We start from the raw sequence: 26,680 nt of genomic DNA, 5'->3' as shown, positions 1-26,680 counted from the left end.
ACTATTATCAAAATTTGATATCTAAAATAACTTAAAATAAAAACTAAATTTGATATCTAAAATAACTTAAAATAAACACTAAATTTGATATCTAAAATAACTTAAAATCAACACTAAATTTGATATCTAAAATAACTTAAAATAAAAACTAAAAAATCTATTTGTTATTCTATCAATGGCTTTAGAAGGATCTGACGAACTCCCGCCCTATCAATGACATGAAACATATTGTGACGAAACATTAAATAACAAAATAGCTAGCATTGTTATGGTTTATTATTAGGTATGTGTAGAAGATATCAATCCAATCATTATTATCTATGTTGAGCTATTATTTCTATTTAAAGACAGTCTATATTAGTCAGGTACGAATGTACTTGTAACATTAATATTACGACAAAGTAAAATGACGATGTTATGCATACACTGTGATAATACTCGCATACGAAGATAAGTATAGATTGCCTTTAGACATTTGCTCATGATCCTCTTATTCGCAAAATTGACATGTTCAAGCTATGAGTAGAAGTGACATGGTGGACCTCTGATGTTTAGTTATTTAGTATCCGATTATTGGACCACCAGTGTGTTAAACTGCAAGTTCAAACATAAAAAATATGTCGGTGGGTAACAGTGATAGGCCTCTGGTTCACCAAAAGTTGTAGTTATCCGCTAACTACTGATATTCTTTTTAACACTTCTATCAAATTCATTTGTTTTAAGATCAAAAGGTGTGAAAGTGTGAATATGTCAACAAAGGTTTGTCACTAATATTTCATAGTGTCAATGTAGAATATCACGCATAACATCGTCAGAGGAGAAACGGTATCGCCCTTTTCGCCGGACACCGGATATTTGTTTCGGGTAAAATCATTATTTTGAAAAATAACAGCAGAACGAAATTGCTTCGTAAAATTTAACTAGTCAGGCTAACTCTTTGGAAGGATGTTCACGTTAAACCTATTTGTCTGGTGACATAAATATCATATAGTATGGACCATATATGCAATAATGCAGAATATTATTGATGTCGCTTGGCTAATTAATATACTCACGTGCTAATTCTGTCATCGCCCTAGATTCCGTTGGTCCGAAATCAATTCTTCATAAGAATGGATTCTTAAAATTTGTCACCGAATATGATTTTCTATACTTTACGTATGGCCTGTGTAACAGTGCTGGTCAACGCAAGGTTTTACAAGATCAACGTGAATGATTTGGGTTGGAAAACTTGACACCAAAAGTGCATCTAAAGGGGGGGTAACAGGGGGTCACGTTGTTGAACATCTGTTCTATTGCTATGGAAACGTGAAAATATGCCAGTATTGCGTCACAATTTAATAGCTGAAATATCATAAATAGGAAATAAAATGCATTTCGGATTGCGTGTATACTATGCAGAATAGCATGGGGGTACCCCCGAACCATAAGACTGTGAAATATACTGTGGCGCAATCTTTGTCATAAACTTTGGCATAAATCTGTAAAAATTATTAAGTTTTGATTCCATATATACCCTGTAGTGCGATCCAAACGAACACTGGCGCATAGGAAAGGCATGGTGTCTTATTGTAACGTTATTTGTGTGGCCTGTATCTGTTGGGAGGAAAAATTCAATATCACCAAATATTTATAATTAACAGTATACTTATATGAATATTAATATTTTATTGCTTTCTATTATTAACTGATAATATAATAAACCAGTATATAAAATTAAGTACCCTTAGTCAAAGGGTTACTCTCCTAAACAACATTGAATAAGTCCATCAACCTCAAGGAGTTACTTCCCCTTAAGTCATTTTGTAATATATTAATGTGTACATATACATTATATTTGTCTGTATTTCTTACCACCTGTTGTTAAGGAGAAGACTTAGATAGGCTATGCCTGATGTCTAATCCTATTGACTTTCCATCCATGTCAATAAAATTTGTTGAAATTGAAATTGAACCCGACCAAAAGATGGTGCCATTATTCTGTCAACAGGCGGTAGATATACATCTAGACTAGCCAGTAACGATAGCCCAGTTGTCACAATTTGCATAGAGACGGTCCTGATAGTATGACAAATCAGGTGTTCTTGTACTGTTAATGTGTTCCTAAAAATACAATGTTGTGCTATTATTCAAATATTATTATCTGATTTGTTGAAATCAAATATCTGTGATGAGTTTATCTTAAGGTCCTAAAGTGGTAGTTCAAGTATACATAGTCTACTAATTATCAGCAGTTTGTTTAGTCCTTAATAGTGAACTAAGATTGTGATGTACCCTATTTAACAATACATCAACTCATAAGCAAATGATCGTTGAAGCTGATCACTTTATTTCCACACAAAATGGTATACGGTTGTGACTATTGCAGGAAGTACTGTTTTATATATCAATCAAAAACCCTTTTGAGTCAGTTTCTTCATATAACCTATGTTGTCATAAACATGACGAAATCTTCATATATAGATTGTGGTAATCCGATATGTGAAATATGGTCAAGATAACAATGATAAATGTTACTAAAACGAAACTGCAGACTAGGTTAATCGGCACTCCTCAAGAACTTTCGAGAGTTTCACGTGAAGCTTTCACTCGGAAGGTGTAAGCAGTGTTGCTCATTGATTACAGTGGGTAGTGTATCAAGCAACTAGCAGGGATTGCTTTAGTTTACCGAAAGTGCAGATTATTCAGGTAATTAAGTCATAAGATGGTGGTGCGGTTGGTTCCATTTGACTGGAAAATGTTCTCGAGTTCTCGAAATCGACACGCCATTTTGAATCATAAACAGGCGGCTTGTCATCATTTCTGAATGGCATATCTGTGGTAGCCGTAATGAAGTTCTGGGTTTTGATAGTTGTCTCTAAATTGTCGAATGGATGAAGAATAGTAGGTTTGGGCCATTGCGAACAAACGTCAGTGCAAACATGTGAGGTAAAAAAGTTGAGCATTGCCTTTTCCCCTAAATCGTCGGGTCCATATTTCTTGGAAACCGAGTTCATTGCCGGTGACGTAAGTTTGAACTTTTGACCTTGTTTGGTCATCACTCCTTTTAAACCTGTCACAATTTCTTGTCCTTTCGACTCGTTGTAAACGAAATGAACGAACTCCTGTAGTTCAGCACAACAGTTTCCGTTCACGGTACCGTCACGTTTAATAAATGTTTCGAAATGTTTCCCGAGGTGTCTTTCGAAAACTACAACGTCATCTTCACTGAGACGGAGTTTATGACGTTTGTTGCTAGAACGGATGTGTCGCGAAAAGACAGCTATCCGATCCATCTCTGCCGCATGAAGTTCCAAGAAGGTTATACTATTCCCTTCATATTTCCTTAAGTACTTCTGGGCGATTTCTTTGTTTTCAATGTAACTCGAGCTTCGTCGATGGGACGAGTTCCAGTCATTATCAGTTTTCTGCTTGAAAACTTTGACCAGCTGATTGCCCGCCATGTATTCGGTTGTAATACCCTTGAAGCCTACGAGTCGCTGACCGGACGTTGATGGTCGGAAGTGAAAAACAGCCCACTGTCCTGACTCAGAATTGCATGTTTCGTTTTGAAAAAGTAACGCTCCAATTTGATTTCCCATTATGACTTGATTTCTAAAATATATATAAAACAATGTTACTGTCATTTTCAAAATTTACAACTAAAACATTGCTTTAACTTAATGATAAAAGTTTTCTGCTGTTATACAAAATGTTGAAAATTCGCATTAATATTTTAAAATTTAATTACATTTCTAACGAAAACAAAATAGGCCATCCGATTATAGTTTTATAAAATAGTATTCAGTACAAATATAAACTCACATATGTTATGCAAAACATACTTACAATATATGTGTCGTAGTGTCTCGGCGAAGTACTCAGAGAAACTATAAGCTCTGATATAAGAAACCAGAATTTAAATGTAAAACACAAGTGCAATGCATCTATATTTAACAATGCGGAAATTCCCTTAAAACGATGTTCAATTAGGGGGAAACTCCGCGAGTTATTATGGGTACCACTTGTCAGTGGAAATACCAGTATAGTCTATAGTATTATAGTCTAGTCTATTAGAGAGACTCATGTAATACGTATTTACCTAGCTGCGTACAGGAAGTGCCGGCTGAGGTCCTCATATTCATAGTTTAACCCCGGTACAGCCACTTCAGATATTCTTTATGCTAAATGTATCGCAGATAAATCTTCGGTTTCTTCAAAAGCTGAGTTTGATCAATTTTATTTCAACAAAACACTTTATTGGAGAAGTGGCAGTTCTTGGGAAGTACTGTGTTATGTAGAATCCACAGAAATATCTATCAAATATTGGCTATGCTACCGTTTACTATCATATTATCTTTCGTTTTACATACAATATATTCGTGCATTATTAGTCACTCCCATCGGTGTGTAGCGTTCGCTACTGAAATATAAAATTCATTATTGGTGATATTCTAGTGTTCAAATACATGCTTGGCACATTTTTGGAATTTATTCATATGTGAAGTTGTTTGGGTTTTTTTTTTTTTTTTTTTTACATTTTAGTGAATAACGGGGAACAACTCTTATAACATGAAAAGTCCAGTCAATTATATGATCATTGTTACTCGAAACCCTCTCGAGAATTTTTAAATCTTAAAAAAAAAAACATTTACAAAGCTTGAAGTCCATAAGTGTGCCTCACTACATTTTACATTTCATACATGTTTTATCATATTCTATTAAGTTGTTTATAATTTACTTTAAAACAATATTAGTAAAATGAGAGGTCGAAAAACACGACACTCAGGTGTTGCAGTGAAGTGAAAGCTAACAGCATACCCAACACTATGCGCGGTCTCTGTAACGCTAACATAAATATAGATTACAGTTCACACGACAATTAGACTGCGCTGTCACTATATATATATATATATATATATATTCGTAGGTACATTACACAAGCTAAAAATAGCCTCCAGTGTATACAACCATGTGGTAGACGGTCCAGGTATCCATGGCGCCTTTCACTTAGAACAGATTATTTCTGTCTTTAAACTCCCAATAATTAGGTCATGTTATCATTATGTAATCTTTATAAATCCAGTCTGGAGTCATTTAACCACGGCCGAGGCTGTAATCAAATAGATGGTATTAATGTGGTCAGCTGAGTAGATTAAAGTCCGGAAAAAAAACCTTGCTATGTTATGTGTTAGTCGACATCATACGACGGGAAAACTGAAAATGTTGTTATATATTGAATAACGTTGAAAATATAGCATATTAATTGTCTAATAGTCTAAAAATAAACAGTTCAGGTGTTTTTAGTTTAGTGTCGAGGTGTTCAGCATTGTTTTGGCAAGTTTAATGTCAATACGTGAAGTTGAAACAGATGACTATACAATAAAGAATCTATCGAGTTGCTGACAGTTATGTGTTTCCTGGAAAAGCGATAAAAACGACTGAACAATAATCACGCGGATATTTTATCGTGTCTGATGTAATACTAATAAAAGGGAATTTTCGTATGCAAAAAAGTCGCGCGTGTTGTCTATTCTTAAAATGAAGTAATTTCAATCTGACTGAATTATTATGTCTGATTTATTTATAAAACCTTTACTACTCAGGTAACAGGGCTGTGATACGTTACGGAATACCCTAACCGTCTTATAATCTGACTCAGTGCTTATTATAGCATCTGATACATTGAATGATCTTATTTAGACGTTTTCACTTCTGTGTCTAATTCGTGCAAGGCATTAAATCTTCTGGAAATTTCCACTGGAATATCTTAGCCTCGTATTTAATTCTTAGTATACGGTGTGTTATCATAGTGTGGTATCGAGGCATTACATATCCCTAAGTGTGTCACTTCCCCTGTTCCCCGTGTTACTGTGTTAAACATTGTTAACTTCACAGACTATTGATTTTGTATTAGTAAAATCTAGTTTATAGCAGATTTAGAGCAAAATATTGCTAATCTGACAAATGCTGTTTAAAATATCAATAATGTAAATAATACAAAAATGCACGAATTTTACACTAAAATATAAATGAAATAACTCTGCCGTCATTATTAACCTAATAATGTACAGGACACCTTGCTTCATTTACAGGACACCTGTCTTTATTTGCATGACACCTGACTTGACCAACTCAATTCAACTTACCAAGGCGAAATATTCACAGATAAAGCTACACTAAAATAATGTCGCTCTCACATGTTTTTCTAACAACGTCGTAATTACAACTCTATCTCTAAATAAAAACTTAAATGTGTCATTAAAGCTAATGGAGACTAAGTGTATGTTATGCTGATATGCAACCCGGAAGTAAAGTGATCAGCTAAGAAAGCATTAACGTCCTTCTGTAAAAGTACTAAAGAATAGAGAATGCTTCAGCTAACCCATGCCTATCATCTCGAGGAATTTTTTTACAAAAGAAATCATAAAAAACATATAACACATGTGATGCTTAAAATGAAAATCAAGTTGTGGAGTATTACAATAAAATGCGTGTTAAACTAGAATCGTATAAATGACTTGCACAAGATTCATATACGCTGTGTTGGTTAGTGATCTATTGATTTAAAGTCGGAGGTATTTGTAAATATCATATAGTACTCAGTGAATATGTCTATAAGTCACAGGTATTGGTAAGTATCATATAGTACTCAGTGAATACGTCAATAAGTCACAATTCCCGACGATGTAGCAGTTATATCTAACATCGAGTTATTTATCGAGTTTATTAGGAAATCAGTTGAACAAAGTGCCAGTGACATAGCAATTGTTAGTATTGTCGTCATTGTAACACATTTTAATTGTAGCTCATGGAATGAATGATTTTGTAATGTTCATTCTGCCAAAACGAATTGGTACGGAAGCTGAGGAGGAACATTTTTATCCCTTCTTAATAATACAATATGTTGGGTTTTTTTTTAATTTATTACGTTTTATTCCTTATTTGTTATTGTTTAGTTGTTACAACTTATCTATTATATTTTTACGTATAGTAAGGCTTTCAGGCAAAACGGTCGGCTTCAGCTCTAACGGACATGCAAAATCATTTCTTTAAACTGTTACTGTTTGTAAAGTTAGCAATAATTGACACGTCTAATTAAAAGTGAACATTTTACCGAACAGAGCCTGCCAGCTTAATGATCAATAACAAACAAATAATAATAATATGTAATAACAAATAAGGAAAAACAGATAAGTTAAAACAGTAGTAACAAACAAATAATAACAAACAAGGAATACTAAATTAACAAATATGTTATACAAAAGTAAACAAAAAATAAATAAGTAATGCCAAGTACGTTACACAAAACCAGAATAAAACTTGGTATTAAATATCAATAAAAGATAAGGTCATCATATAATATATTACGTAGATACTGAAAAGGATCGGTGTTTATTTACTTCTCGGTTCAAATATGACCTAAAATATTTGCATACTGCTTTTTCATTGTATTGAGATATTAATTTCGTAATAAACACGGTATGGTATTTTTGATGTTATCTTTTCCCTGAAGTCTTAGGTAGATGTACTCGATCTCCCTGCCATTGGGTGGTATAGCTTACTCCGTGGACGTGCTAAGGACCAATCGGCTAACTAGCTGCTGTAACATAAAACGTCGTAGAGCAGGGTAAAACTTCCGTGGTGTGGGATTTCCAACAAAAATGGAAATCAAGCGAGTGGAAAATTACGCACTCATAATGATATACAATACGTAGCCTAATAGCCTAGTATTGGTGAAGGTGAAGAGTACGTGAGACATACCTGGATTATTTTTTGTACTGCTTAGTCATTCAGCTCCATGTGTTCCATTTCTGAAACACTAACACAGAAAAGAATCTAAAGCTAATTTGTGATAGAATATTCAATATTTCGAGGGCGGCTAACCTCCATTATTTCCCAGTCGATGTCGTTTTGTATACTTATAGGGTCAAATATGTATGACTATTTCATGAAGTAGACAGAGTATTTCCTGGTGTGTCCTAGAAACATGGGGGACTGTTTAATGTGGCTTTACTATATATGTATATTATATTTGTATGTATACATAGATGAAAAAATTATACAAAAGTATTATTCCGGCTTTTGTTCAATTTATTGACCTTCATGTATGTGGTATCGCAATTGTTCATCACGTCATTCATAATCAATCGCCAGACTATTGTGTTCAGTCGAGGTCATTAACATCGTCTGGGTCAAAGATACACCATCGTGCGTATGTGGTCACATCTCATTTGATAGAGCAGGCAAATGTCGGGTTATATCTAAAATGAATTGGAACACAAACAGATTCTTTTTAAGACAAACTCCGTAGTATATTGCCGTAAGATGAAATAGTTAAACGCGGAAATAGTTTAAATCTCAAATCAAAGGTGATGAGCATTATCGGTTGTATGACACTATCGGACAAATGATAATCAGTGTAAATATTATATACACAGAGAGTGCGTCGACACAGAAGAGTCCTAAGTCTATCAGACGCGTTTAATAGATAATTTCCGGTACGTCAGTGAGATCCTTCGTGCGGTCATAATTGTACTTCATCACCCAGCGTCCATGTCCTGATGACTACGAGGATCTCCGGAGACGAGGTAAATATCACACACAACATACATTACCACATAACTAGGGTTCATGTCGTAAATAGGACTATTATGTTGAGGCTGAGCGGAAGTCATGTCGTAAATAGCACTATATGTTGAGCTGAAGTCGTGTCGTAAATAGGACTGTACAATTTGTATGTTGAGCTGAAATCGTGTGGTAAATAGGACAACATGTTGAGCTGAAGTCGTGTCGTAAATAGGACTGTATGTTGCGCTGAAATCATGTCGTAAATAGCACTATAAGTTGAGCTGAAGTCGTGTCGTAAATAGGACAACATGTTGAGCGGAAGTCGTGTGGTAAATAGGATTATATGTTGAGCTGATGTCGTGTCGTAAATATGACTGTATATTGCGCTGAAATCATGTCGTAAATAGCACTATAAGTTGAGATGAAGTCGTGTCGTAAATAGGACTATATGTTGAGCTGAAATCGTGTGGTAAATAGGACTATATGTTGAGCTGAAGTCGTGTCGTAAATAGGAATGTATGTTGAGCTGAAACATAACAAATGTTGTTGTCTCCTAGTCCGAATCAAATATTAGCCCACAAAAAACATATCACAAAATATCAATATTCAGATAATTTTAGTTAATTACCAAAGAGATATTTTCAAAATGTTCGTGAATAATTTTCTAGATACCGTCTAGATTAGATGAAATAAAAATCTCTACGTTCATTTGTTTCTATCTACAGTGAGTTTGATACTTTATTTTAATATTATGTTATCAGTCTGTTTGTTCAGATATCTACATTTCACAAGGCAGTGGACAATTCATTGGTATTTTTTAGTTTCAGTTATTATACAGAGCGTTATTGTCAGGCCAACTGTAACTATCCATAGCAGCTGAAGTTACGTTAGTGTCATCGTGAATACATAACAACGCGGCCACAAGGTCCTTATATCAGGGAGCCTCAAGTTGGTTCCGAGTTCCGAGATTCGTTTAAGTAAAACGGAACTAGGAACCAGTTCAGAGTTCCGTTAAAGAAAAACGGAACTAATATATACAAGCTTTATAGGAATTGGTCCCAGTTCCGTTACTAGGGACTAGTTCCGAGTTCCGTTTAAGAAAAACGGAACTAGCATGTATAAGCTTTACGGGTCTTGGTCCCAGTTCCGTTACTAGGGACCAGTTCCGAGTTTTTCTTAAACGGAACTCGGAAATGGTTCCTAGTTCCGTTTATCTCAAACGGAACTCGGAAATGGTTCCTAGTTCCGTTTATCTCAAACGGAACTCGGAACTCGGAACCAACTTCAGGCTCCCCTTATATCAAGCTTTAACCACAAATAAGCTCAGGATAACTTGCTGAGAAATATTTCTCCGTAAATACTTAAACCTTTGTATATAACATTTTGATAAAATAAGATATCATATTAATTCTAATTTATTAGAATAAAGCTCACTCCCATCTGATTGACTGTGATTGTATTCCATCAAGAAGTTACGTAAGCGGTCGATGTAGGGAATCTTTAAATTCTGAGTAACACTCGCCTTGTAGGGTGGACTTGCTCAACTGAAAGAAAGGTCAGACCATGGGATTATAGGTAACCACACCAGTAGCTGATATATATGGTATGTTAATTACGCGCAAACTGCAGTATACTCGCTGTGTAAATCAATGAACTGTTTCCACTGACTTCACTAAAAATAGTTAAATGTACCCTGCCAGTATCCCTCACAACGATGACAATTCCCCAGTTTACATGTCCCCGTCCTGCCGTCTGTTTTTCGTCTTCAGTCTCTAGATCGGACTAATGTTCTTATTTCTGCCTATTTCTATTACTGTCTCTCAATCTCCTTTTCCTCACGTCCTTTGCTCCTGTCTTCGTCACTATAAAATATTTTACAATATCAACAGATACTCACACTGTCTAATACATTTGAAATTAATCAGGAAATTGTTTTCTTGTTATAGAATATCATCATTGACTAGCCTAGAAGTATTTAAACAATCTCCATTTTACCCCGCATCATGCCTGAAAGGAAGTATTGCGATCGGTGTGTTGAGCTTAACATCTTCATATATGTCCTCGTCGCCATGTTTGGTATTGCATCATGGTTAGCCGTCAATGGATTGTGGGTAGAACTACCTATCATGGTTCCTCACTTACCCGAAGGCTGGAAACTTCCATCGTATTTAACCGTAATTACACAACTAGCAAACATTGGACCTGTTCTGCTGACAGTTTGGTATGTGTGCTTCAAATATCCAGTTCCCGAGAAGACATTAGTTTACATAATTCTGGTTGTAGGGGCAACCGCTTGCCTTCTGCTGGCGTTTTTCTGGAAGAGTACGTCATATGTAGCTGGAACGAAGCACAGCTCGGCTTTGTTGGTCCTGCAGTTCTTCCTGGCAATTGTTGACTGTACATCCTCTGTGTTATTTCTACCTTTTATGTCATTGTTTAAATCCACGTACATGTCCGGTCTTTATATCGGAGAAGGCCTCAGCGGTCTGATACCAAGTCTCGTGGCATTGGGACAAGGAGTGGGAAAGATGACATGTCAGAATGTATCGGTGGTAAACACTACCACAAATATATCTCGTTATGATATTCAACCAGTTTATGATGATCCCTTCTTTCCCAGTGGAACATTTCTTCTATTTCCTGTTCGCTATGGTGGCAATGAGTGGGACAGCATTCACTCTACTGAATTACTTACCGTACTGTAAGAGAGGACATATAAAGGAAATAGATGATGTCGAAGAGGAAAGCCCATTTACATATAGTTATACCTTAGACAGTGATTTTACCCGTAACTACACGACATTTTCTGACACATTCCACAACCCGTCCATGACCGGGAGTTCTTCACAGGAACTATTACATAACGACAGAAAAAGCCGCATGATTAAAATTTATTCCGACAGTGTCAGTCAGCCACCTCCAGAAACTGACATTGGACGTGGTACGTATGTGTACCTTATCATTCTGATTGGTTGGATCAACGCTCTAGTTAACGGGGTGCTCCCTTCGATACAAACGTACTCGTGTCTTCCGTATGGTAATAATGCATACCATCTCTCCGCCACTTTGTCCAGCATCGCTAACCCTGTTGCCTGTTTAGGCGTATTCCTATTTCCGGTGTCCTCAAGCCTCGTTATCGGATGTCTCGTCCTACTTGGTACGTCCTTGGCAACGTTCATTCTGTTGACGGCTGTTCAGAGTCCCACTCCCGTACTGTATGACGTTGACGCAGGCCCGGGTATTATGGTAAGAACGTTTTCTTTTAGTGACTAGATGTTTAAGATGACTCATACACTACTCGTCTAAGTTATGTTCTTTATTGTTTCGTTTTCCATATTCTCAAATATAATATCGAAAGAATACCCACATAAAGGTTTAGCGTAATTTAATATATAATGTATCCATCCACAATTTTATTCTGAAATTAACATATCATATTCATAATGCATTAAGATGTTACTGTTCAAAATAATGTCACACTATCTTTGTATTGTAGTTTGTTTACTTATGTGTTTTTATTTTGAAAGGTGACAACATGGATTTTCTTGGTTTTGTTGATGACCTTCGCAAAGGTATCCATAGCTACGGTCTTCAGAAGAGAAGGTAGACACGCTTTGTTTTGGTGTGGAGCAGTCACTCAAGTCGGCTCAACAGTTGGTGCCATAGTTACGTATATACTTGTCAATGGAACCGACATATTCCACAGCGCTCCTGAATGTCCTTGACTTCTGGAAACAGGGCATATCCCTTACTGTTTTATTGAGCTATGTTGTGTTTCATTTCCTAGAATCAAACGTATGATCTGAGATGTATGCGATATAAAAATGTATTACAGAAACCTGTTTCAAGTTTACGAATTACCACGATATTAATATAGAATTAATGATAGTTAAAATTAGTCTTCTATAAAAAATATCTAATTCTGTTCGTATGCTTCACTTCATGTTTTGACTAAAAGCTATTACCTTTTTGTTCTATGTGTCGTCACAGTGACTGTAGTAGTGACGTTGTTCTGTGTGACGTCATACTGACTGTAGTAGTGTTGTTCTGTGTGTCGTCACAATGACTGTAGTGCTGGTGTTGTTCTGTGTGACGTCACACTGACTGTAGTGTTGGTGTTGTTCTGTGTGACGTCACACTGACTGTAGTAGGGTTGTTCTGTGTGTCGTCACACTGACTATAGTGGTGGTGTTGTTCTGTGTGACGTCATACTGACGGAGTGGTGTTGTTCTGTGTGACGTCACACTGACTGTAGTAGTGTTGTTGTTCTGTGTGACGTCACAATGACTGTAGTAGTGTTGTTGTTCTGTGTGTCGTCATACTGACGGAGTGGTGTTGTTCTATGTGTCGTCATACTGACTGTAGTAGTGTTGTTGTTCAGTGTGTCGTCACACTGACTGTAGTGGTGGTGTTGTTCGGTATGTCGTCACACTGACTGTAGTGGTGGTGTTGTTCTGTGTGTCGTCACACTGACTGTAGTGGTGGTGTTGTTCTATGTGTCGTCACACTGACTGTAGTAGTGGTGTTGTTCTGTGTGACGTCACACTGACTGTAGTAGTGGTGTTGTTCTATGTGTCGTCACACTGACTGTAGTAGTGGTGTTGTTCTATGTGTCGTCACACTGACTGTAGTAGTGGTGTTGTTCTGTGTGACGTCATACTGACGGAGTGGTGTTGTTCTGTGTGACGTCAAATTGACTGTAGTAGTGTTGTTGTTCTGTGTCTCGTCACACTGACTCTAGTAGTGGTGTTGTTCTGTGTGACGTCACACTGACTGTAGTAGTGGTGTTGTTCTGTGTGACGTCACATTAACTGTAGTAGTGACGTTGTTCTGTGTGACGTCACACTGACTGTAGTAGTGACGTTGTTATACCTTTAGTGTTCAATGACGAGTGTAAAGGAAGAAGATATTTGTTTTGCTATGAACTAATAATGTCAGTGTTTGTTATATTTAGCTTTGGTAAGCACTACACGCTGTAACATTTACGAAAGAATTGATTGAAGCATAAAAGCTATACATGTATCTGGAAAATCACGATAACAATACTCAGCTGAATGTTTTAAAGAAGTAAGAAGTAAAGGAATATACTTACAACATATATATTTTAGTGTTAATACTTGTAATCATTTTACTATTTATCGGAAGATATGCATAATGTCGGTTCACGTTGAATTATGTTACAGGGTATTATGTTATCGATTTGATTTAGAATTACGTTTTAGTGTTTGTATTACGTTATTGTGTTGGTATTATGTTATCGACTTGATTTAGAATTACGTTATTGTGTTTGTATTACGTTTTTGTGTTGGTATTACGTTATTGTGTTGGTATTACGTTTTTGTGTTGGTATTATGTTATCGACTTGATTTAGAATTACGTTATTGTGTTTGTATTACGTTTATGTGTTTGTATTACGTTTTTGTGTTGGTATTACGTTTTTGTGTTGGTATTACGTTTTAGTGTTTGTATTACGTTTTCGTGTTGGTATTATGTTATCAACTTGATTTAGAATAACGTTTTAGTGTTTGTATTACGTTTTTGTGTTGGTATTATGTTATCGACTTGATTTAGAATTACGTTTTTGTGTCGGTATTGTGTTATCGACTTGATTTAGAATTACGTTTTTGTGTCGGTATTGTGTTATCGACTTGATTTAGAATTACGTTTTTGTGTTGGTATTGTGTTATCGACTTGATTTAGAATTACGTTTTTGTGTCGGTATTGTGTTATCGACTTGATTTAGAATTACGTTTTTGTGTCGGTATTGTGTTATCGACTTGATTTAGAATTACGTTTTTGTGTTGGTATTACGTTTTTGTGTTGGTATTATGTTATCAACTTGATTCAGAATTACGTTTTTGTGTCGGTATTCTCTGTTTTGTCTGTTAATCATTTGTTTCGCTCAGTTAATTCGCGATTGACACTGGATATATTTACGGGTATGACGTCTCACCGTGACAATTTGGTGTGGTGTTTATCAGATGATGAAGTGACCTTCACTAACACTCATCAGTGTTATCTCTACAGTCTGACCTTGAGGGAATAACATATGATACCTTTTCAGAATCGTTGGTTTATCATTATAACCTCCATATACATAACCGTCAAGAAGCAGTGGTGTTATCAACTGTAAGTAAAATTATCTGGAAACATTCAGTTGGACGGACGCCCTTTCCGGATGGATGTTTACATACATGTATAAGTGTACGGTATTGTGAAATGCTAAGCTCAAGTTGTGTAACATCGATATCGCCCTAATCCTGGATCTAAATATCTGACACTAATACATAACCGTTTGTGTGATCACTCGTGACAAATATCTTCGTTTGATTGATTGACCACACGACTTCTACTATCCCCAAAGGGAGAAAACACCGATATGTTTTGGGTTGTTTTTTTAGAATACATATATGCAAATGACGCAAAAGATATTATATAAAAAATTATATTTCATGAAAAAAACTTGTTTTGAATGTTTTATTTTTTGGTAGCAGCATAAACAACTGAAAGTGGTATGCGTGCTTTGTTGAGAATCTAACGCCTTTTAGATTAACCAGGGGATAGGTGGATCTGATACCTGGTCGTCAGTACAATACTCTAATACCTAGAGTTTATATGTACTGGAGTTCTGTCCCTCATGGTATTATAATGTGTTATATTACATATTAGACTTATCTCGGTGAACGCTAACAATAGCATTATACCAGATGGTTACTATATTCATCATATATACATGAAATCGAAAGTATAAACAAGTTAAACATTAGCTCTTTGAATCATTGTATTAAGAAATTTCGTTCATGTGTAAAAGTGGCCACTACATGGGACCATGTCTTTCAGTCACAGTACAATGGATTCCCGGTCTGCTGCGTTCATGGTTTTAAATATTACGTCTATATTTAAAATGTGTTAAGTACATATCCACACTCACCGAATTTCGGTGGCCTAAGCTAAACCATGATTACTTGTAAAATTAATTTCACTCCTTTCGGTAATTCGTCACAACATCTTAAATAACTGCATCTAAACATCGTCTTGTATATAGTCAACTGAAAACATATTCTCCATCACAAGGCTTTTATGAAATTATATCTGGTCACGAATTCATAAAAAGCCGTTACTGTTTTTTATGATTTAACTTGTGAATATTAATATAATGTCAAATGTCCCTCGTGGTTTTAGTCTACGCTGTAAACAGGAACAACAATGTCATTAAATTGTTTACGTTTTTATTACGTTAAGTGAATGGCATATCATCACAATGAAATACGATATACTCTATATTGCTGTAAGTTGATATAATAAATATAGATAAGTTATCAAAATAAAGGAATTGATAAGAAATCAGGACATTTTACGATATTTGTTACACGTTAGTTTAACAGATATGCAATTAACATGTTTCCATGCCACTTAAAACTTCCACAATATAAATGTATATCATTTTACATACACCCTCGCGCACACAAATAATGTCAAGCTATACAATAATTAAAATGATTCATGTTAAGTAAAACGGTTAACATTTTCATGTCATTAAAAGCTGATTTTATAAGTAGATCTTCTTCTTTTTTAAGTATAGTATAATGTTTAATTAAGTTATATTTCGAAATAAACGCGTCATAGAATTGTAGTCATACTTCAACACAAAACATACATATTATGGTTACCGAGTCCACGCTCCTATAAAAAAAGTTAAGAATTATTTTGACACTGTCCAGAATATGTTCTTATCCGCACTGAAGGGAACTAACAGCATCACTTCCGGTTTGTGACTGTTGGCGATAATGTTCCGGTAACACCACAATGGAGTTATCTCCCATCCGAAATCGATGGCAGTGGTTTCCGCAAACAAGTTGAATTACTGATTTGTAGGACGGCGGGGGCGTTGCTGAGCCTCTTTTCTGATTGGTTGACAGAATGTTGTTTATTCGTCCCATGTCTAGAGCGGGTGGAGCGGAGAGGGGATGGCGCCAATTGGCTTCGCAACTACTTTTACATGTGTGTCTAAGAAAGAACTTGAAAACGGCTTCCTGGCCGCAGTCATCCGGCCCAAAAGTACCTTTCGTCGTGTGAATCCTAGGAGCAGTTAACTGAAACTTGCCATTTGTGTGGACGCCTTTTAAGCCAGTGATTATCATTTTACCACGTGACTCGTGGTAGCTGTAATGACAAAACGCTTCCAACTGCTCAGGGCACATATCTTGAATAGTACCGTTTTCATCAATAAATGATTGGAAACAGCCATCGATGTAACTTTCGAATATAGCGAGCTCGTTTTTCCTCAGCTTCCGGTGATGGCCGTCTGACATCTTGAATTGTTTATTAAATGTTGATACCGTTTCCATCGTGGTCATAAAACATTGGGGGAAAATAATGTTTTTAAAGTCTGCAGCAAAATTCTCTCCAATGGCTGCACTCCTGACGTAAGTTACCGCTCTCTGGTTCCATATACCGACTGCTGCTTTGTCATTGTTATTGCGATAAAACTTAACAGCAGCTTTGATTGGATCAGCTCCAATTGGATTAACCAATGACATAAGGCCTTTAAAAACAACCATGGTTCCTCCTGTAGCTTTCGGTGAAAAACTGAAGTTTGCAAACCGCTCATCTGATGATGCTTTAGAGGAATAAGTCTCGTTACTGAGTTTAATCAATGTCGTCATTCTGGTGATTAAGCAGCGACAGTCTGAAAAAAAAGAAAATATAACTATAAATAATGAGGCATCTTGTTAAGTACAGTCTTAATTACTACAACCTCTGATACAGTTTAGCTGATAGTGCCGGGAACACCTCGTTTGATTACCTTTTTCTTCAGGAGGCGCATTCTCCAGCCGACCAATCCGACAACTATCACTACTTTAACCGTTAACGACAGTGCTGTCTTCAGAAACAGTAATAGTTCAAAAAGTATTATAACCTGTAGGGGTTAGTGCTAATCTGCTAATCTCCTTAGGCAATATGTTCTATCTTCATACATATAAATGTCATATTAATCTGTGTCAAGTCACTCACCTGGTACTGTATATGAAGTGTATGTAATACAATATGCCACCCGTTCTGTGTGTGGACCTATGAGGCCAGTGCCCTGACCAGTTCTACCTGTATATCGACGCCCCCTTTATACCTAACGTAAGGGTCCCATCAATATTGTGTCTTGGGGATAAAGGGATGTTACGTAATCAGTAAGTCACTCAAGCACGGTTTGAAGTTGTTATTCTGGTTTAGTAATCCATATACCTGGTACGGACACACCAGTACCGGTATTATCTGGCACAACTCGACCTAACAATTACTTATATATATCTATGAATTGAGACAGCAAAAGGTGTCCACAAAACATAATGCTAACTCTCAACCAAAAATTATATCATATTTGGACACAGACCTGAATTTGTCATCATATTTCTACTAGGAAGAGCCAAAATTACTGACTTTTTTCGTTGTTTTAATTTACTTTTATTGCAAAATGATTAGGTTATTCAGAAATAAAGATAAAATATCGTACATCAGTCCCCTTCATACACATTTTATATACACGTTTATGTACTCAAAGTTCTCTGTAGTTGAGTCACATTTGGTTGAGTATTTGTCGTGAATAAATTCAGCTTACCTTGAAATCGATAAATTAAAACTAATATGTTCTTCTTTCTAGTGTGATTGAGTTGAGTCTGTTGTAATTGTCGTACAAACGACTTTTGTGTATTATCGGGGCTTATATACCAGTTAGAAATCTATAAATAGCGCATGGAAACCACCACCCAATATCTATATTTACGTAAACACAGCTTTAGTATTTCGAAATAGACCTAAACACGTCTAACACTCTAACGCGTTATTACCTGTACGTTCAGTCACCTAGATCCGGGAGAGGTTCCGGTTGATACTTACCGGGTATATCAGCTGCAGGTGTCAGTGATACGTACCGGGTATATCAGATGTCAGTGATACGTACCGGGTATATCAGGTGTCAGTGATACTCACACCATAATTGTAATATTTACGTATTTAAGTGATATTGATGCTAGTTTTATGAGGTTATTTCGTACTCCAGACATGTTAGGTTTTTGTATGTCGAATTGCTCTAGTTTATTTTACATGAAGTGTATCATTTTCATATACATTGTATTACCTGTTAAATAAACTGTCTTTATATTAATCACTGAATAGAATTACCATATTACAGAGAACCAGTTCACTAACCATACCGATCATTTCATCAGTTGACCTATAACACGTTTTGTTGCCATTTAAATACCATAACATTTACACAGCATAATGATTAATTTTAATTTTTTTTTATTTCAGACTATGAATTGACGTTCCTTAATCATATGCATGGTTATTCATTTCACAATAGTCAATATTTCATAATACATATTTGTATGTACGTCGTTTATTTTTTTCATATTTTTTTAAATTTTATTTTAACTGGTTTTGCACGTCATACCTGAACCAATAATTCTATTTTAAGGTGATATCTTCACGGGTCATTAAAATGTCAGGTATACATATATCTATATAAAGCTCCCCTGTTTACAAGTGTATTGAGTTATGATATAAATAGACAGAACTGGGTAAATATTGCCCAATAACCAAAACCAATGACGCACAGTAAACGTAAGGATTTCACAATATGTACTGTGGACGGTAGAGTAACACCAGCTGTTTTAACAATAAAGCATTGTATTCATCCAGACCACTGCTATGGCGTTGGGAACTTGCCCTTTACTTTCTCCTCACAAAAAGTAATACGTAGTAAATGAATATCATGTTCGTAAATTTACTCAAAATATAAGTAAGCGTTCAATTCAATTCTGTTTACTTCCGAATGTAGCACAACATAATTATAAAGGAATTACATGATACATAAACCTACTTTACTATTCATTTGAACAAGATAGCGGAGAACACAGCCGATATAAGTATAATTCATACCATCACGCACATGTATATAACACACTCTCTACAGCAAACAAAACAACGAAACTTATCCTTACAATACCATATAATTAAATATAATGGTGTTACGATTCAAACAACCTGATTTAAAGCACAGATCCGCATTATACACTACTTTCGGACGTAGTCTATAATAATTATCTGTATTTTAATTAGATTACAATTTGGAAAAAAATGTAATAAACATTTGAAGATGAGCCAGTTTTAAAAATCATCTCTACTTAAATTTTATTGTAAACAAATATTACACATGTTTACCGATCGAGGTGGTACCTTGTAATTTATCTGAGTGATAATGATCTATGCTTTATCTTTTTTTAATATTTCTTTAAAATAATCGAAAACAAATTATAATCGTGCAGTTTAACAGAGTTATCTCCCTTCGGTTCAGATAATACACACGCTATTAATTTTCTGAAATCATTTGATGTGTTGAAGGGACTACCTTTATTGTAAATATTTTACTATCTTTCGTGTTTTTGACATTTTGGCAGCAGTTGTAATAGCCATTTTATTCATTATTCCACATTTAACTCCGTCTTCCAGTTATCACGAAAAGCCGTTATGTGGACGTGTCTTTCGTAGACTCAATACATACATACATGTATATCATTTATCACCTATTACACATATAGAGAAATAAAAACTTTTGTTGTGGCCATTATTTTTTTTTAATTTCCACAAACCACCTTTAACCTGCAGAGGGTTCCTCGAAATTACGACTACTGTGGCAGACAAAGGGACATGTTTTATACCGCCATGTGTCCGCCTACTCGGTGTCAGAATAATGGTTAAATGGACGTTTACTTTGTTTGCGGTAATAAGTAGCAGATTTTTTCACAATGAATTACATTCATGGTCCTTGACCAAGTTTCCAGTTCTCTTGTCTGCTCGAGAGAGTGTACACACAGAACAGACAAGCGGAAGCCATGTCCGGTTTTACTTCCGTTAAAACCGTAAACCACGAGTTTTATTCCCAGTGTCACATTCTAGTCCTTCTACATTAGTTCCTCTCGAGACTTTAGCGACTGTCTTCGTCAGTATCTGCTATTCACCAACAAAAGTATTAAATGTCAAATCTGGTATCTATTCTGCCTTCAGTGTAATCGGACTTGAACAACCTATTCATACGACACGATGTAGCGGTCATCTTGATAACTATCAGCTTCTTGAGCGACACTGGCGGATATACAACTCCGTACATGCGCAGTACTTATTCAGCATTCTTTGCTTGAAGAAGTATTGTAAATGCGTTTGAGCCAATCCACGTGCACGTTATGTCAATTTCACTAACAGAACGTTTAGTAGAAGCTCTTCTAATGACTCTTATTTGATCGAGATGATCACAGGCGCTTGCATAGGAAATGTGATTTTCAATTTTTTTTTTTTTTTGATATGACAGTGGTATGTGTAATCTGTTAAGTTCAAGGTTGGCAACTCCGCCACGAGCGAAACGGCACCCCATCTCACTTCAATCGACTAAAAAACACATTTATTCAAAATGACACGGTGCACACTATATGCGACCGTCACCAGGAAACATTCATCTTTAACCTACCGTGTCACTTAATACGAATTGTTACATCCAAAACACAATAATCCGGGAAAACATCGCCGAATTCCTCGCTCAGAACGCCATTTTTCAAACTGCTCCCTCAGCCTGTCCAGATTCTTCATTTACATATAATCAACAGTCGTCATGTGCACTTTTGGGGGTCATCTCCGCATGCATTTTGTCCGGGAAACGCTTCGGCTCGCTGAAGATTTTCATCTAATTTACGATTATTTGAAGAGTTTCGTCGATTAACGATGATTTATAATCATAAATTATTTATTATTTTGAACGTGAGAGTACCATGCACCGTATATGACAGTAAACGGGAAAAGCAAACGAAGTCAAGAATGCATATTCTTCAATCACATTCACGTAGTAGGCCTAGACATTTTATACTTGAAAATAAAATTTTTTTTTTAAAGATAAAAGGGAAATGGATTCGCATACTTTTGTCACAAAGGTAGGACAAAATGCTTATTTATTGATTAACTTTTGTCGGTTTACTGAAATCTGGACGAACAAAAAGAAAAGTGAATCACGAATAAGACTGTCATCAGGTTACTGGAACGTATACATGTGTACCAACATTACTTACTTCAGACCTGTTCATTTATTTCTATACACATTTTCCAAATATCATGTCGTCGTCAAATAAGAAGATCATACTTCAGACCTGCCAAACGATTTGTACGCTGTGATCGATGTTCCATCAACAATTTATTTTCATTTTCCACAATGTTAGATTTAATGTTTGCCAGAAATTCTTCGAGTTCAATCAACATTTTATGAGTACATACAAGACTCGGGACTTGCCTATAGATCTATCACTGTATGATTATCGAAATATTGAGGAGGACTTTCATTTTAATTTAAACCCCTTTTGATTCAAATTTTCGAAAGAGTATTACTTACTTACTTGATTTCGATTTTAATAAACTTGATATCATTTTGCCGCTTAGTGTCAACAATCAGGGGCGGACACAGGATTTTCAATTAGGGGGCGTGCGAAATTATAGGGGGGGGGGGGGGGGGGGGGGGGTCTGGGGGTACTCCCCCTGAAAAAAATGTAGCAGGTAAATACAAAATTCTGCATTCTAGTGTATTTCACGATAGATTCATACCCGGTGTGTTTTATAAAAACAAAGTATATGAGAGATATTTTTTAATGATTATATACTATTATTTCGCTGATTGATACGGGAATTCGTTTTTTAAGATATCCTTACTTTGACAATTTTAGAGGGGTGAGGGCTTTAAATCCGCCAGTGACAATGTCAAAGAGTTTAACGCACTGTAAAGTATTCTTCGTAATACTGATTATCTATGTAATTCCACTTTACATCGCATTTATAATATTTAAGTTATTGATGAATTACCTGATTGCTACCCCCTCATTTGTCACCGCATTCTGTTTCTTTTACATTTTTCAGTTATCCCACTTATAAATACGTCCAATCCACAATGTGTGCTCTATTTGGTACATCAATGTATGATCTTTTTGATTTATAGCGTACGATTTGATTGATATAACACTGTATGTTATACTTGATCTTACAATGTAGGATCCATTATATAACATCGAATAATGTCTTACTATTGTTTCAAAATGTATGACATGTCCCGATAAAAGAAATCTATTCCAAATTTTGATCTAACATTAAGCACTCTGTTCGATAGAACAGCTTTTTGATTGATTAATATGATGATATCAATGTTTCATTAGGTATGACTTCTTTTAATAACTATTTAAATTTATATTTCACTCTAAGATAACATGATCTATTTCATGTTTTATCTGACCAATCAAAGTGAGAGATATTTTGATAAAAAATGTATGATATACTTGATCTCTTTGATCAAACAATGTATGTCTATTTATATTCACCAATGTATGAGCAAGTTGATATTACATGTAATAGTTCATGTTGACGCCAACATTGGCTTATATATCTGATTCAAAAAGTGTTAAACACTTGATTGAATAATGTATACAAACAATGTGAGATATGATATGATCTTAAAATGTAATGTATGTAATGTGCTTTATTTATCAAACAATGGATGAACTATTTTATTCAACTTTTTTTTTGTAGTAGCTATCTTGGTTTAATAATGCTCAACTACTTACCAGTGATTCATAATGTTTTATTATTTTAATCCACCAATGTGTGATACATTTGATCTCTCAATGAATGTATGATTCACCTATATATATATCCGGCTAACGATACTGACAATGATCTATTATTGAATGATCCATTTTGATCCTATATAGTATGATATATTTATTTATCATAACATAAGTTATGTTGGTCCAATTGATCAATAAGTATCTGATATAGTTGATTTAATTTTATTAGAAATATATTATCTTATCGAAATGTACGAGCTTTTTGAATATTTATCTGACCTACATGTAAGTATGTTTGAACCATCCGTTCTGACTATGTACAATTTTTCATGTGAAATGAACTGAAGCATACGGTTCAATAATGTACGTTACATGTGATTCATCAATGTGTAATACAACTTATCTATTGATGCTCTAATAACATATAGCATTTTGATCCATCAAAGATTGATCTGTAAATAGTAGTAAATTCAGTAATCTAAATATTTATCTGATCTAAAATCTAGTAGGACCTATTAAATCCATCAATGAACTAATCTAACATTTCTTTTCTATTTTTCCTCTCTCATTTTTAGATTATTATTTTTTCTTCTTCGCGTTACCAAATGTTGAAAATGCTGAAATAACAATGTATGATCTACCTGATTGGACAAAACGATATGACCTCTCTTACATGTACCCTGATCAATTAATTCATGACATATTCCATCCTTTACTGATTGATGTGTGTTGGTTGTACATATGGTTTGCAATCATGGTTGATATTAATATTCTCGTAAAGTCATATCTCCGTGTTTAGTTCTTCCGTGTCTTCATTCCCTCTATGAACCCCATACTCGTCTTTGTTCAAATGTTCTTTTGGAGAAGTCATGGTCCCCTGAGCATATTTTTTGACTGATTTATCTTACTTGACATTTTCATCGTTTGCTTGGATATTAACCAATTTTAGTAAGGCTTCCGCAAATAAGTTAATACTAAATATGTTAACTATATGTCACTATATATTTATGTGTGTGTGTATGTGTTTGCGTGCGTGCATGTGCTACACTTGTATTGAGAAATATTTTTGTACGAATCTAACTAATATAATAATTGTGCATCAATCTAATTTTCTTCAATGCTATAACATAGTATTGTCTGCTCTGATTCCATATCACTCTGATGTTCTTCTTTCAATCATTGTTTCTGTTTTATTTTCTGTTCTTTTTCTTTTCCCAGCTCTCTACTCTGTTGTTTACTATGCCATTGACTTTACCTCGTGCTGATGTACCAGTTCCTGCACATCGTCCTTATTTATTCATTGTTTGTTTTGGCATAACATAATGCCTATTAGTTTAGCGATATATCGTGCTCGAACTGGTGTCTTTAACAACTGTGTACAGTCTGCAAACTATGCGATTTTTGTGACCGTCCTTGACATACTATGTGTAAGGCTATTACTACTATTTATATACCTGTTATTATCTTATGTCAGTCTTTGCACATCTTCACTTTATAAATGTTGCAATTATAAATCATCTTATCACATTTTCTATTTTTCAGTAGACGTTCTGAGTGTTATTTCTATATATTTTGTTCTGATTCACTGGCTCTTATCATTATCTGGTGACATTGAATCAAATCCTGGTCCTTCTTCCATTAGTTCATCAGATTCATCTTTGATTTCAAATATTAGTGATCTGTCTGTTTCTGACAGTAACTATTCATTTGTCCATCTTAATGTTCAAAGTCTCAAACAAAAGCTTGATGTACTGTATACTGCACTAAACAAATTTACTATATTATCCTTCACCGAGACTTGGTTAAATGAAAATGACATTTCCCCGGAACTTAGCATGCCTGGTTATTCTGACCCATTCTGTTATTGTAGGCCCGATCGTATTGGTGGTGGTATATCTGTATATGTTAAAGATTATATATCTGCGAAAAGAAGGCATGACCTAGAGCTGCGAACTATAGAATGTATATGGATAGAAATAGTTCTTGGTTCAGAGAAATTTTTATATGGCACTTTCTACAGACCTCCAAATTCTCCTGTTATCACTTGGACCCATATCTCTCAGTCTATTGAATATGCTTTTAACACTGGTTTATGTAATATTGTAATTACGGGCGATTTTAATGCTAACTTACTAGTTGAAAACCAGTCTTCTCACTTACGTGATATGCTTATTTTATTTAACTTGTCACAACTAGTAGAATCCGCAACATTTTATACTGAAGCTTCGTCTTCACTGTTAGATATAGTTTGTGCCAGTGATATCAATGTTATTAATAAATGCATAGTTGGAGAAAGTTTTCTTGACCAACCTGTCAGATATCATTGTCCTACTTACGGTACTTTTAACGTAACGAAGCCGGCGAAGCACACTTTTAAGCGTAACGTTTGGCTCTTTGATCATGGTGATTACAATGTTTTTAAAGATAAACTGAAACATATTAATTGGAACGCATTGATTAATGTTAACGATATAAATGTTTCGGTTAAGAATTTTACAGACACATTGCTTGACATCGCAAAAACTTGTATCCCCAATAAAAATATTACTGTCAAATCTAACGAGCCCCCGTGGATGTCTAATGAAATTCGAAGACTAATTAGAAAACGGAAACGTGCACACAAAAGAGCCAAACGTACACTTATCAATGATCATTGGGCTAAATTCCGTCTCATTCGTAATAAATGCATTAACACTATTAAACATGCAAAAACCGCATACATTAACAATCTCTGTGGTACACTCAAGAAACCATCTAATCTCAATGTGAGGAAGTGGTGGAAAACTGTATACTCATTATTGCCAAATTATAGAAAATCCCCCATACCACCACTTCTTCACAATGACACTGTAGTTTCAGATGATTTCGAAAAAGCTTCCTTGTTCAACGATTTTTTCTGTGCCCAGTCAACTATTGATGACTCAAACGCTGAACTTCCAAACATTAATTACGAATGTAACCACACTCTTTCTAATATACATATCACTGCTACTGATGTAAAAGACGCTATATTAAATCTAGACTGTTCTAAAGCCATTGGCCCCGACCTTGTGAATCCTCGATTGCTTAAAGAATCTGTTGATATTATATGTAAGCCCTTAAGCACACTGTTTAACCTATCTCTAACATCTGGTATTTTCCCAACAGAATGGAAATCTGCTAATGTAACCCCTGTACATAAAAAAGAAAATAAGTCTATCTTAACAAACTATAGACCGATATCCTTATTATCTATTGTTGGAAAATTAATGGAACGATGCATTTTTGAATATGTTCACAATTTTTTGCATGCCCACTCGCTACTTTCTCCTCACCAATCTGGATTTAGACACGGCGACTCACCCGTTAATCAACTTCTTGCTATAACTCATGATATTTACTCTGCTTTATACCATGGTAAAGAAATACGAATGGTCTTTTGTGATGTTAGCAAAGCTTTTGACCGCGTTTGGCATAAGGGACTACTAAGTAAGCTTTCAGGT

The 26,680-nt window shown here is 35.2% G+C and overlaps 2 protein-coding genes and 1 pseudogene across 2 annotated transcripts; 1 reads left to right on the top strand and 2 right to left on the bottom strand.

Annotated features, from left to right (window-relative positions):
• Positions 1–1,648: 1,648 nt before the first annotated feature.
• LOC117338093 lies at positions 1,649–3,949 on the bottom strand. Its single transcript, XM_033899290.1, has 2 exons — positions 3,829–3,949; positions 1,649–3,594 (listed from the first exon to the last, which is right to left on the bottom strand). Exon 2 carries the CDS (start codon positions 3,579–3,581, stop codon positions 2,685–2,687), a length of 897 nt encoding a protein of 298 aa, XP_033755181.1. The 5' UTR covers positions 3,582–3,594; positions 3,829–3,949; the 3' UTR covers positions 1,649–2,684.
• Positions 3,950–7,575: 3,626 nt separating this feature from the next.
• On the top strand, positions 7,576–14,971 carry LOC117338044 (annotated as a pseudogene).
• Positions 14,972–15,762: 791 nt separating this feature from the next.
• Positions 15,763–18,277, bottom strand: LOC117338195. The gene is made up of 2 exons (XM_033899448.1): positions 18,164–18,277; positions 15,763–17,239 (listed from the first exon to the last, which is right to left on the bottom strand). Exon 2 carries the CDS (start codon positions 17,214–17,216, stop codon positions 16,281–16,283), a length of 936 nt encoding a protein of 311 aa, XP_033755339.1. The 5' UTR covers positions 17,217–17,239; positions 18,164–18,277; the 3' UTR covers positions 15,763–16,280.
• Positions 18,278–26,680: the final 8,403 nt, after the last annotated feature.

This window comes from Pecten maximus, chromosome 11, assembly GCF_902652985.1.
Source record: "Pecten maximus chromosome 11, xPecMax1.1, whole genome shotgun sequence".
In the NCBI taxonomy this organism is placed as follows: Eukaryota; Metazoa; Mollusca; class Bivalvia; order Pectinida; family Pectinidae; genus Pecten; species Pecten maximus.
The sequence above is the reverse complement of the archived record's forward strand: the minus strand, read 5'-3'. Positions and strand labels throughout refer to the sequence as shown.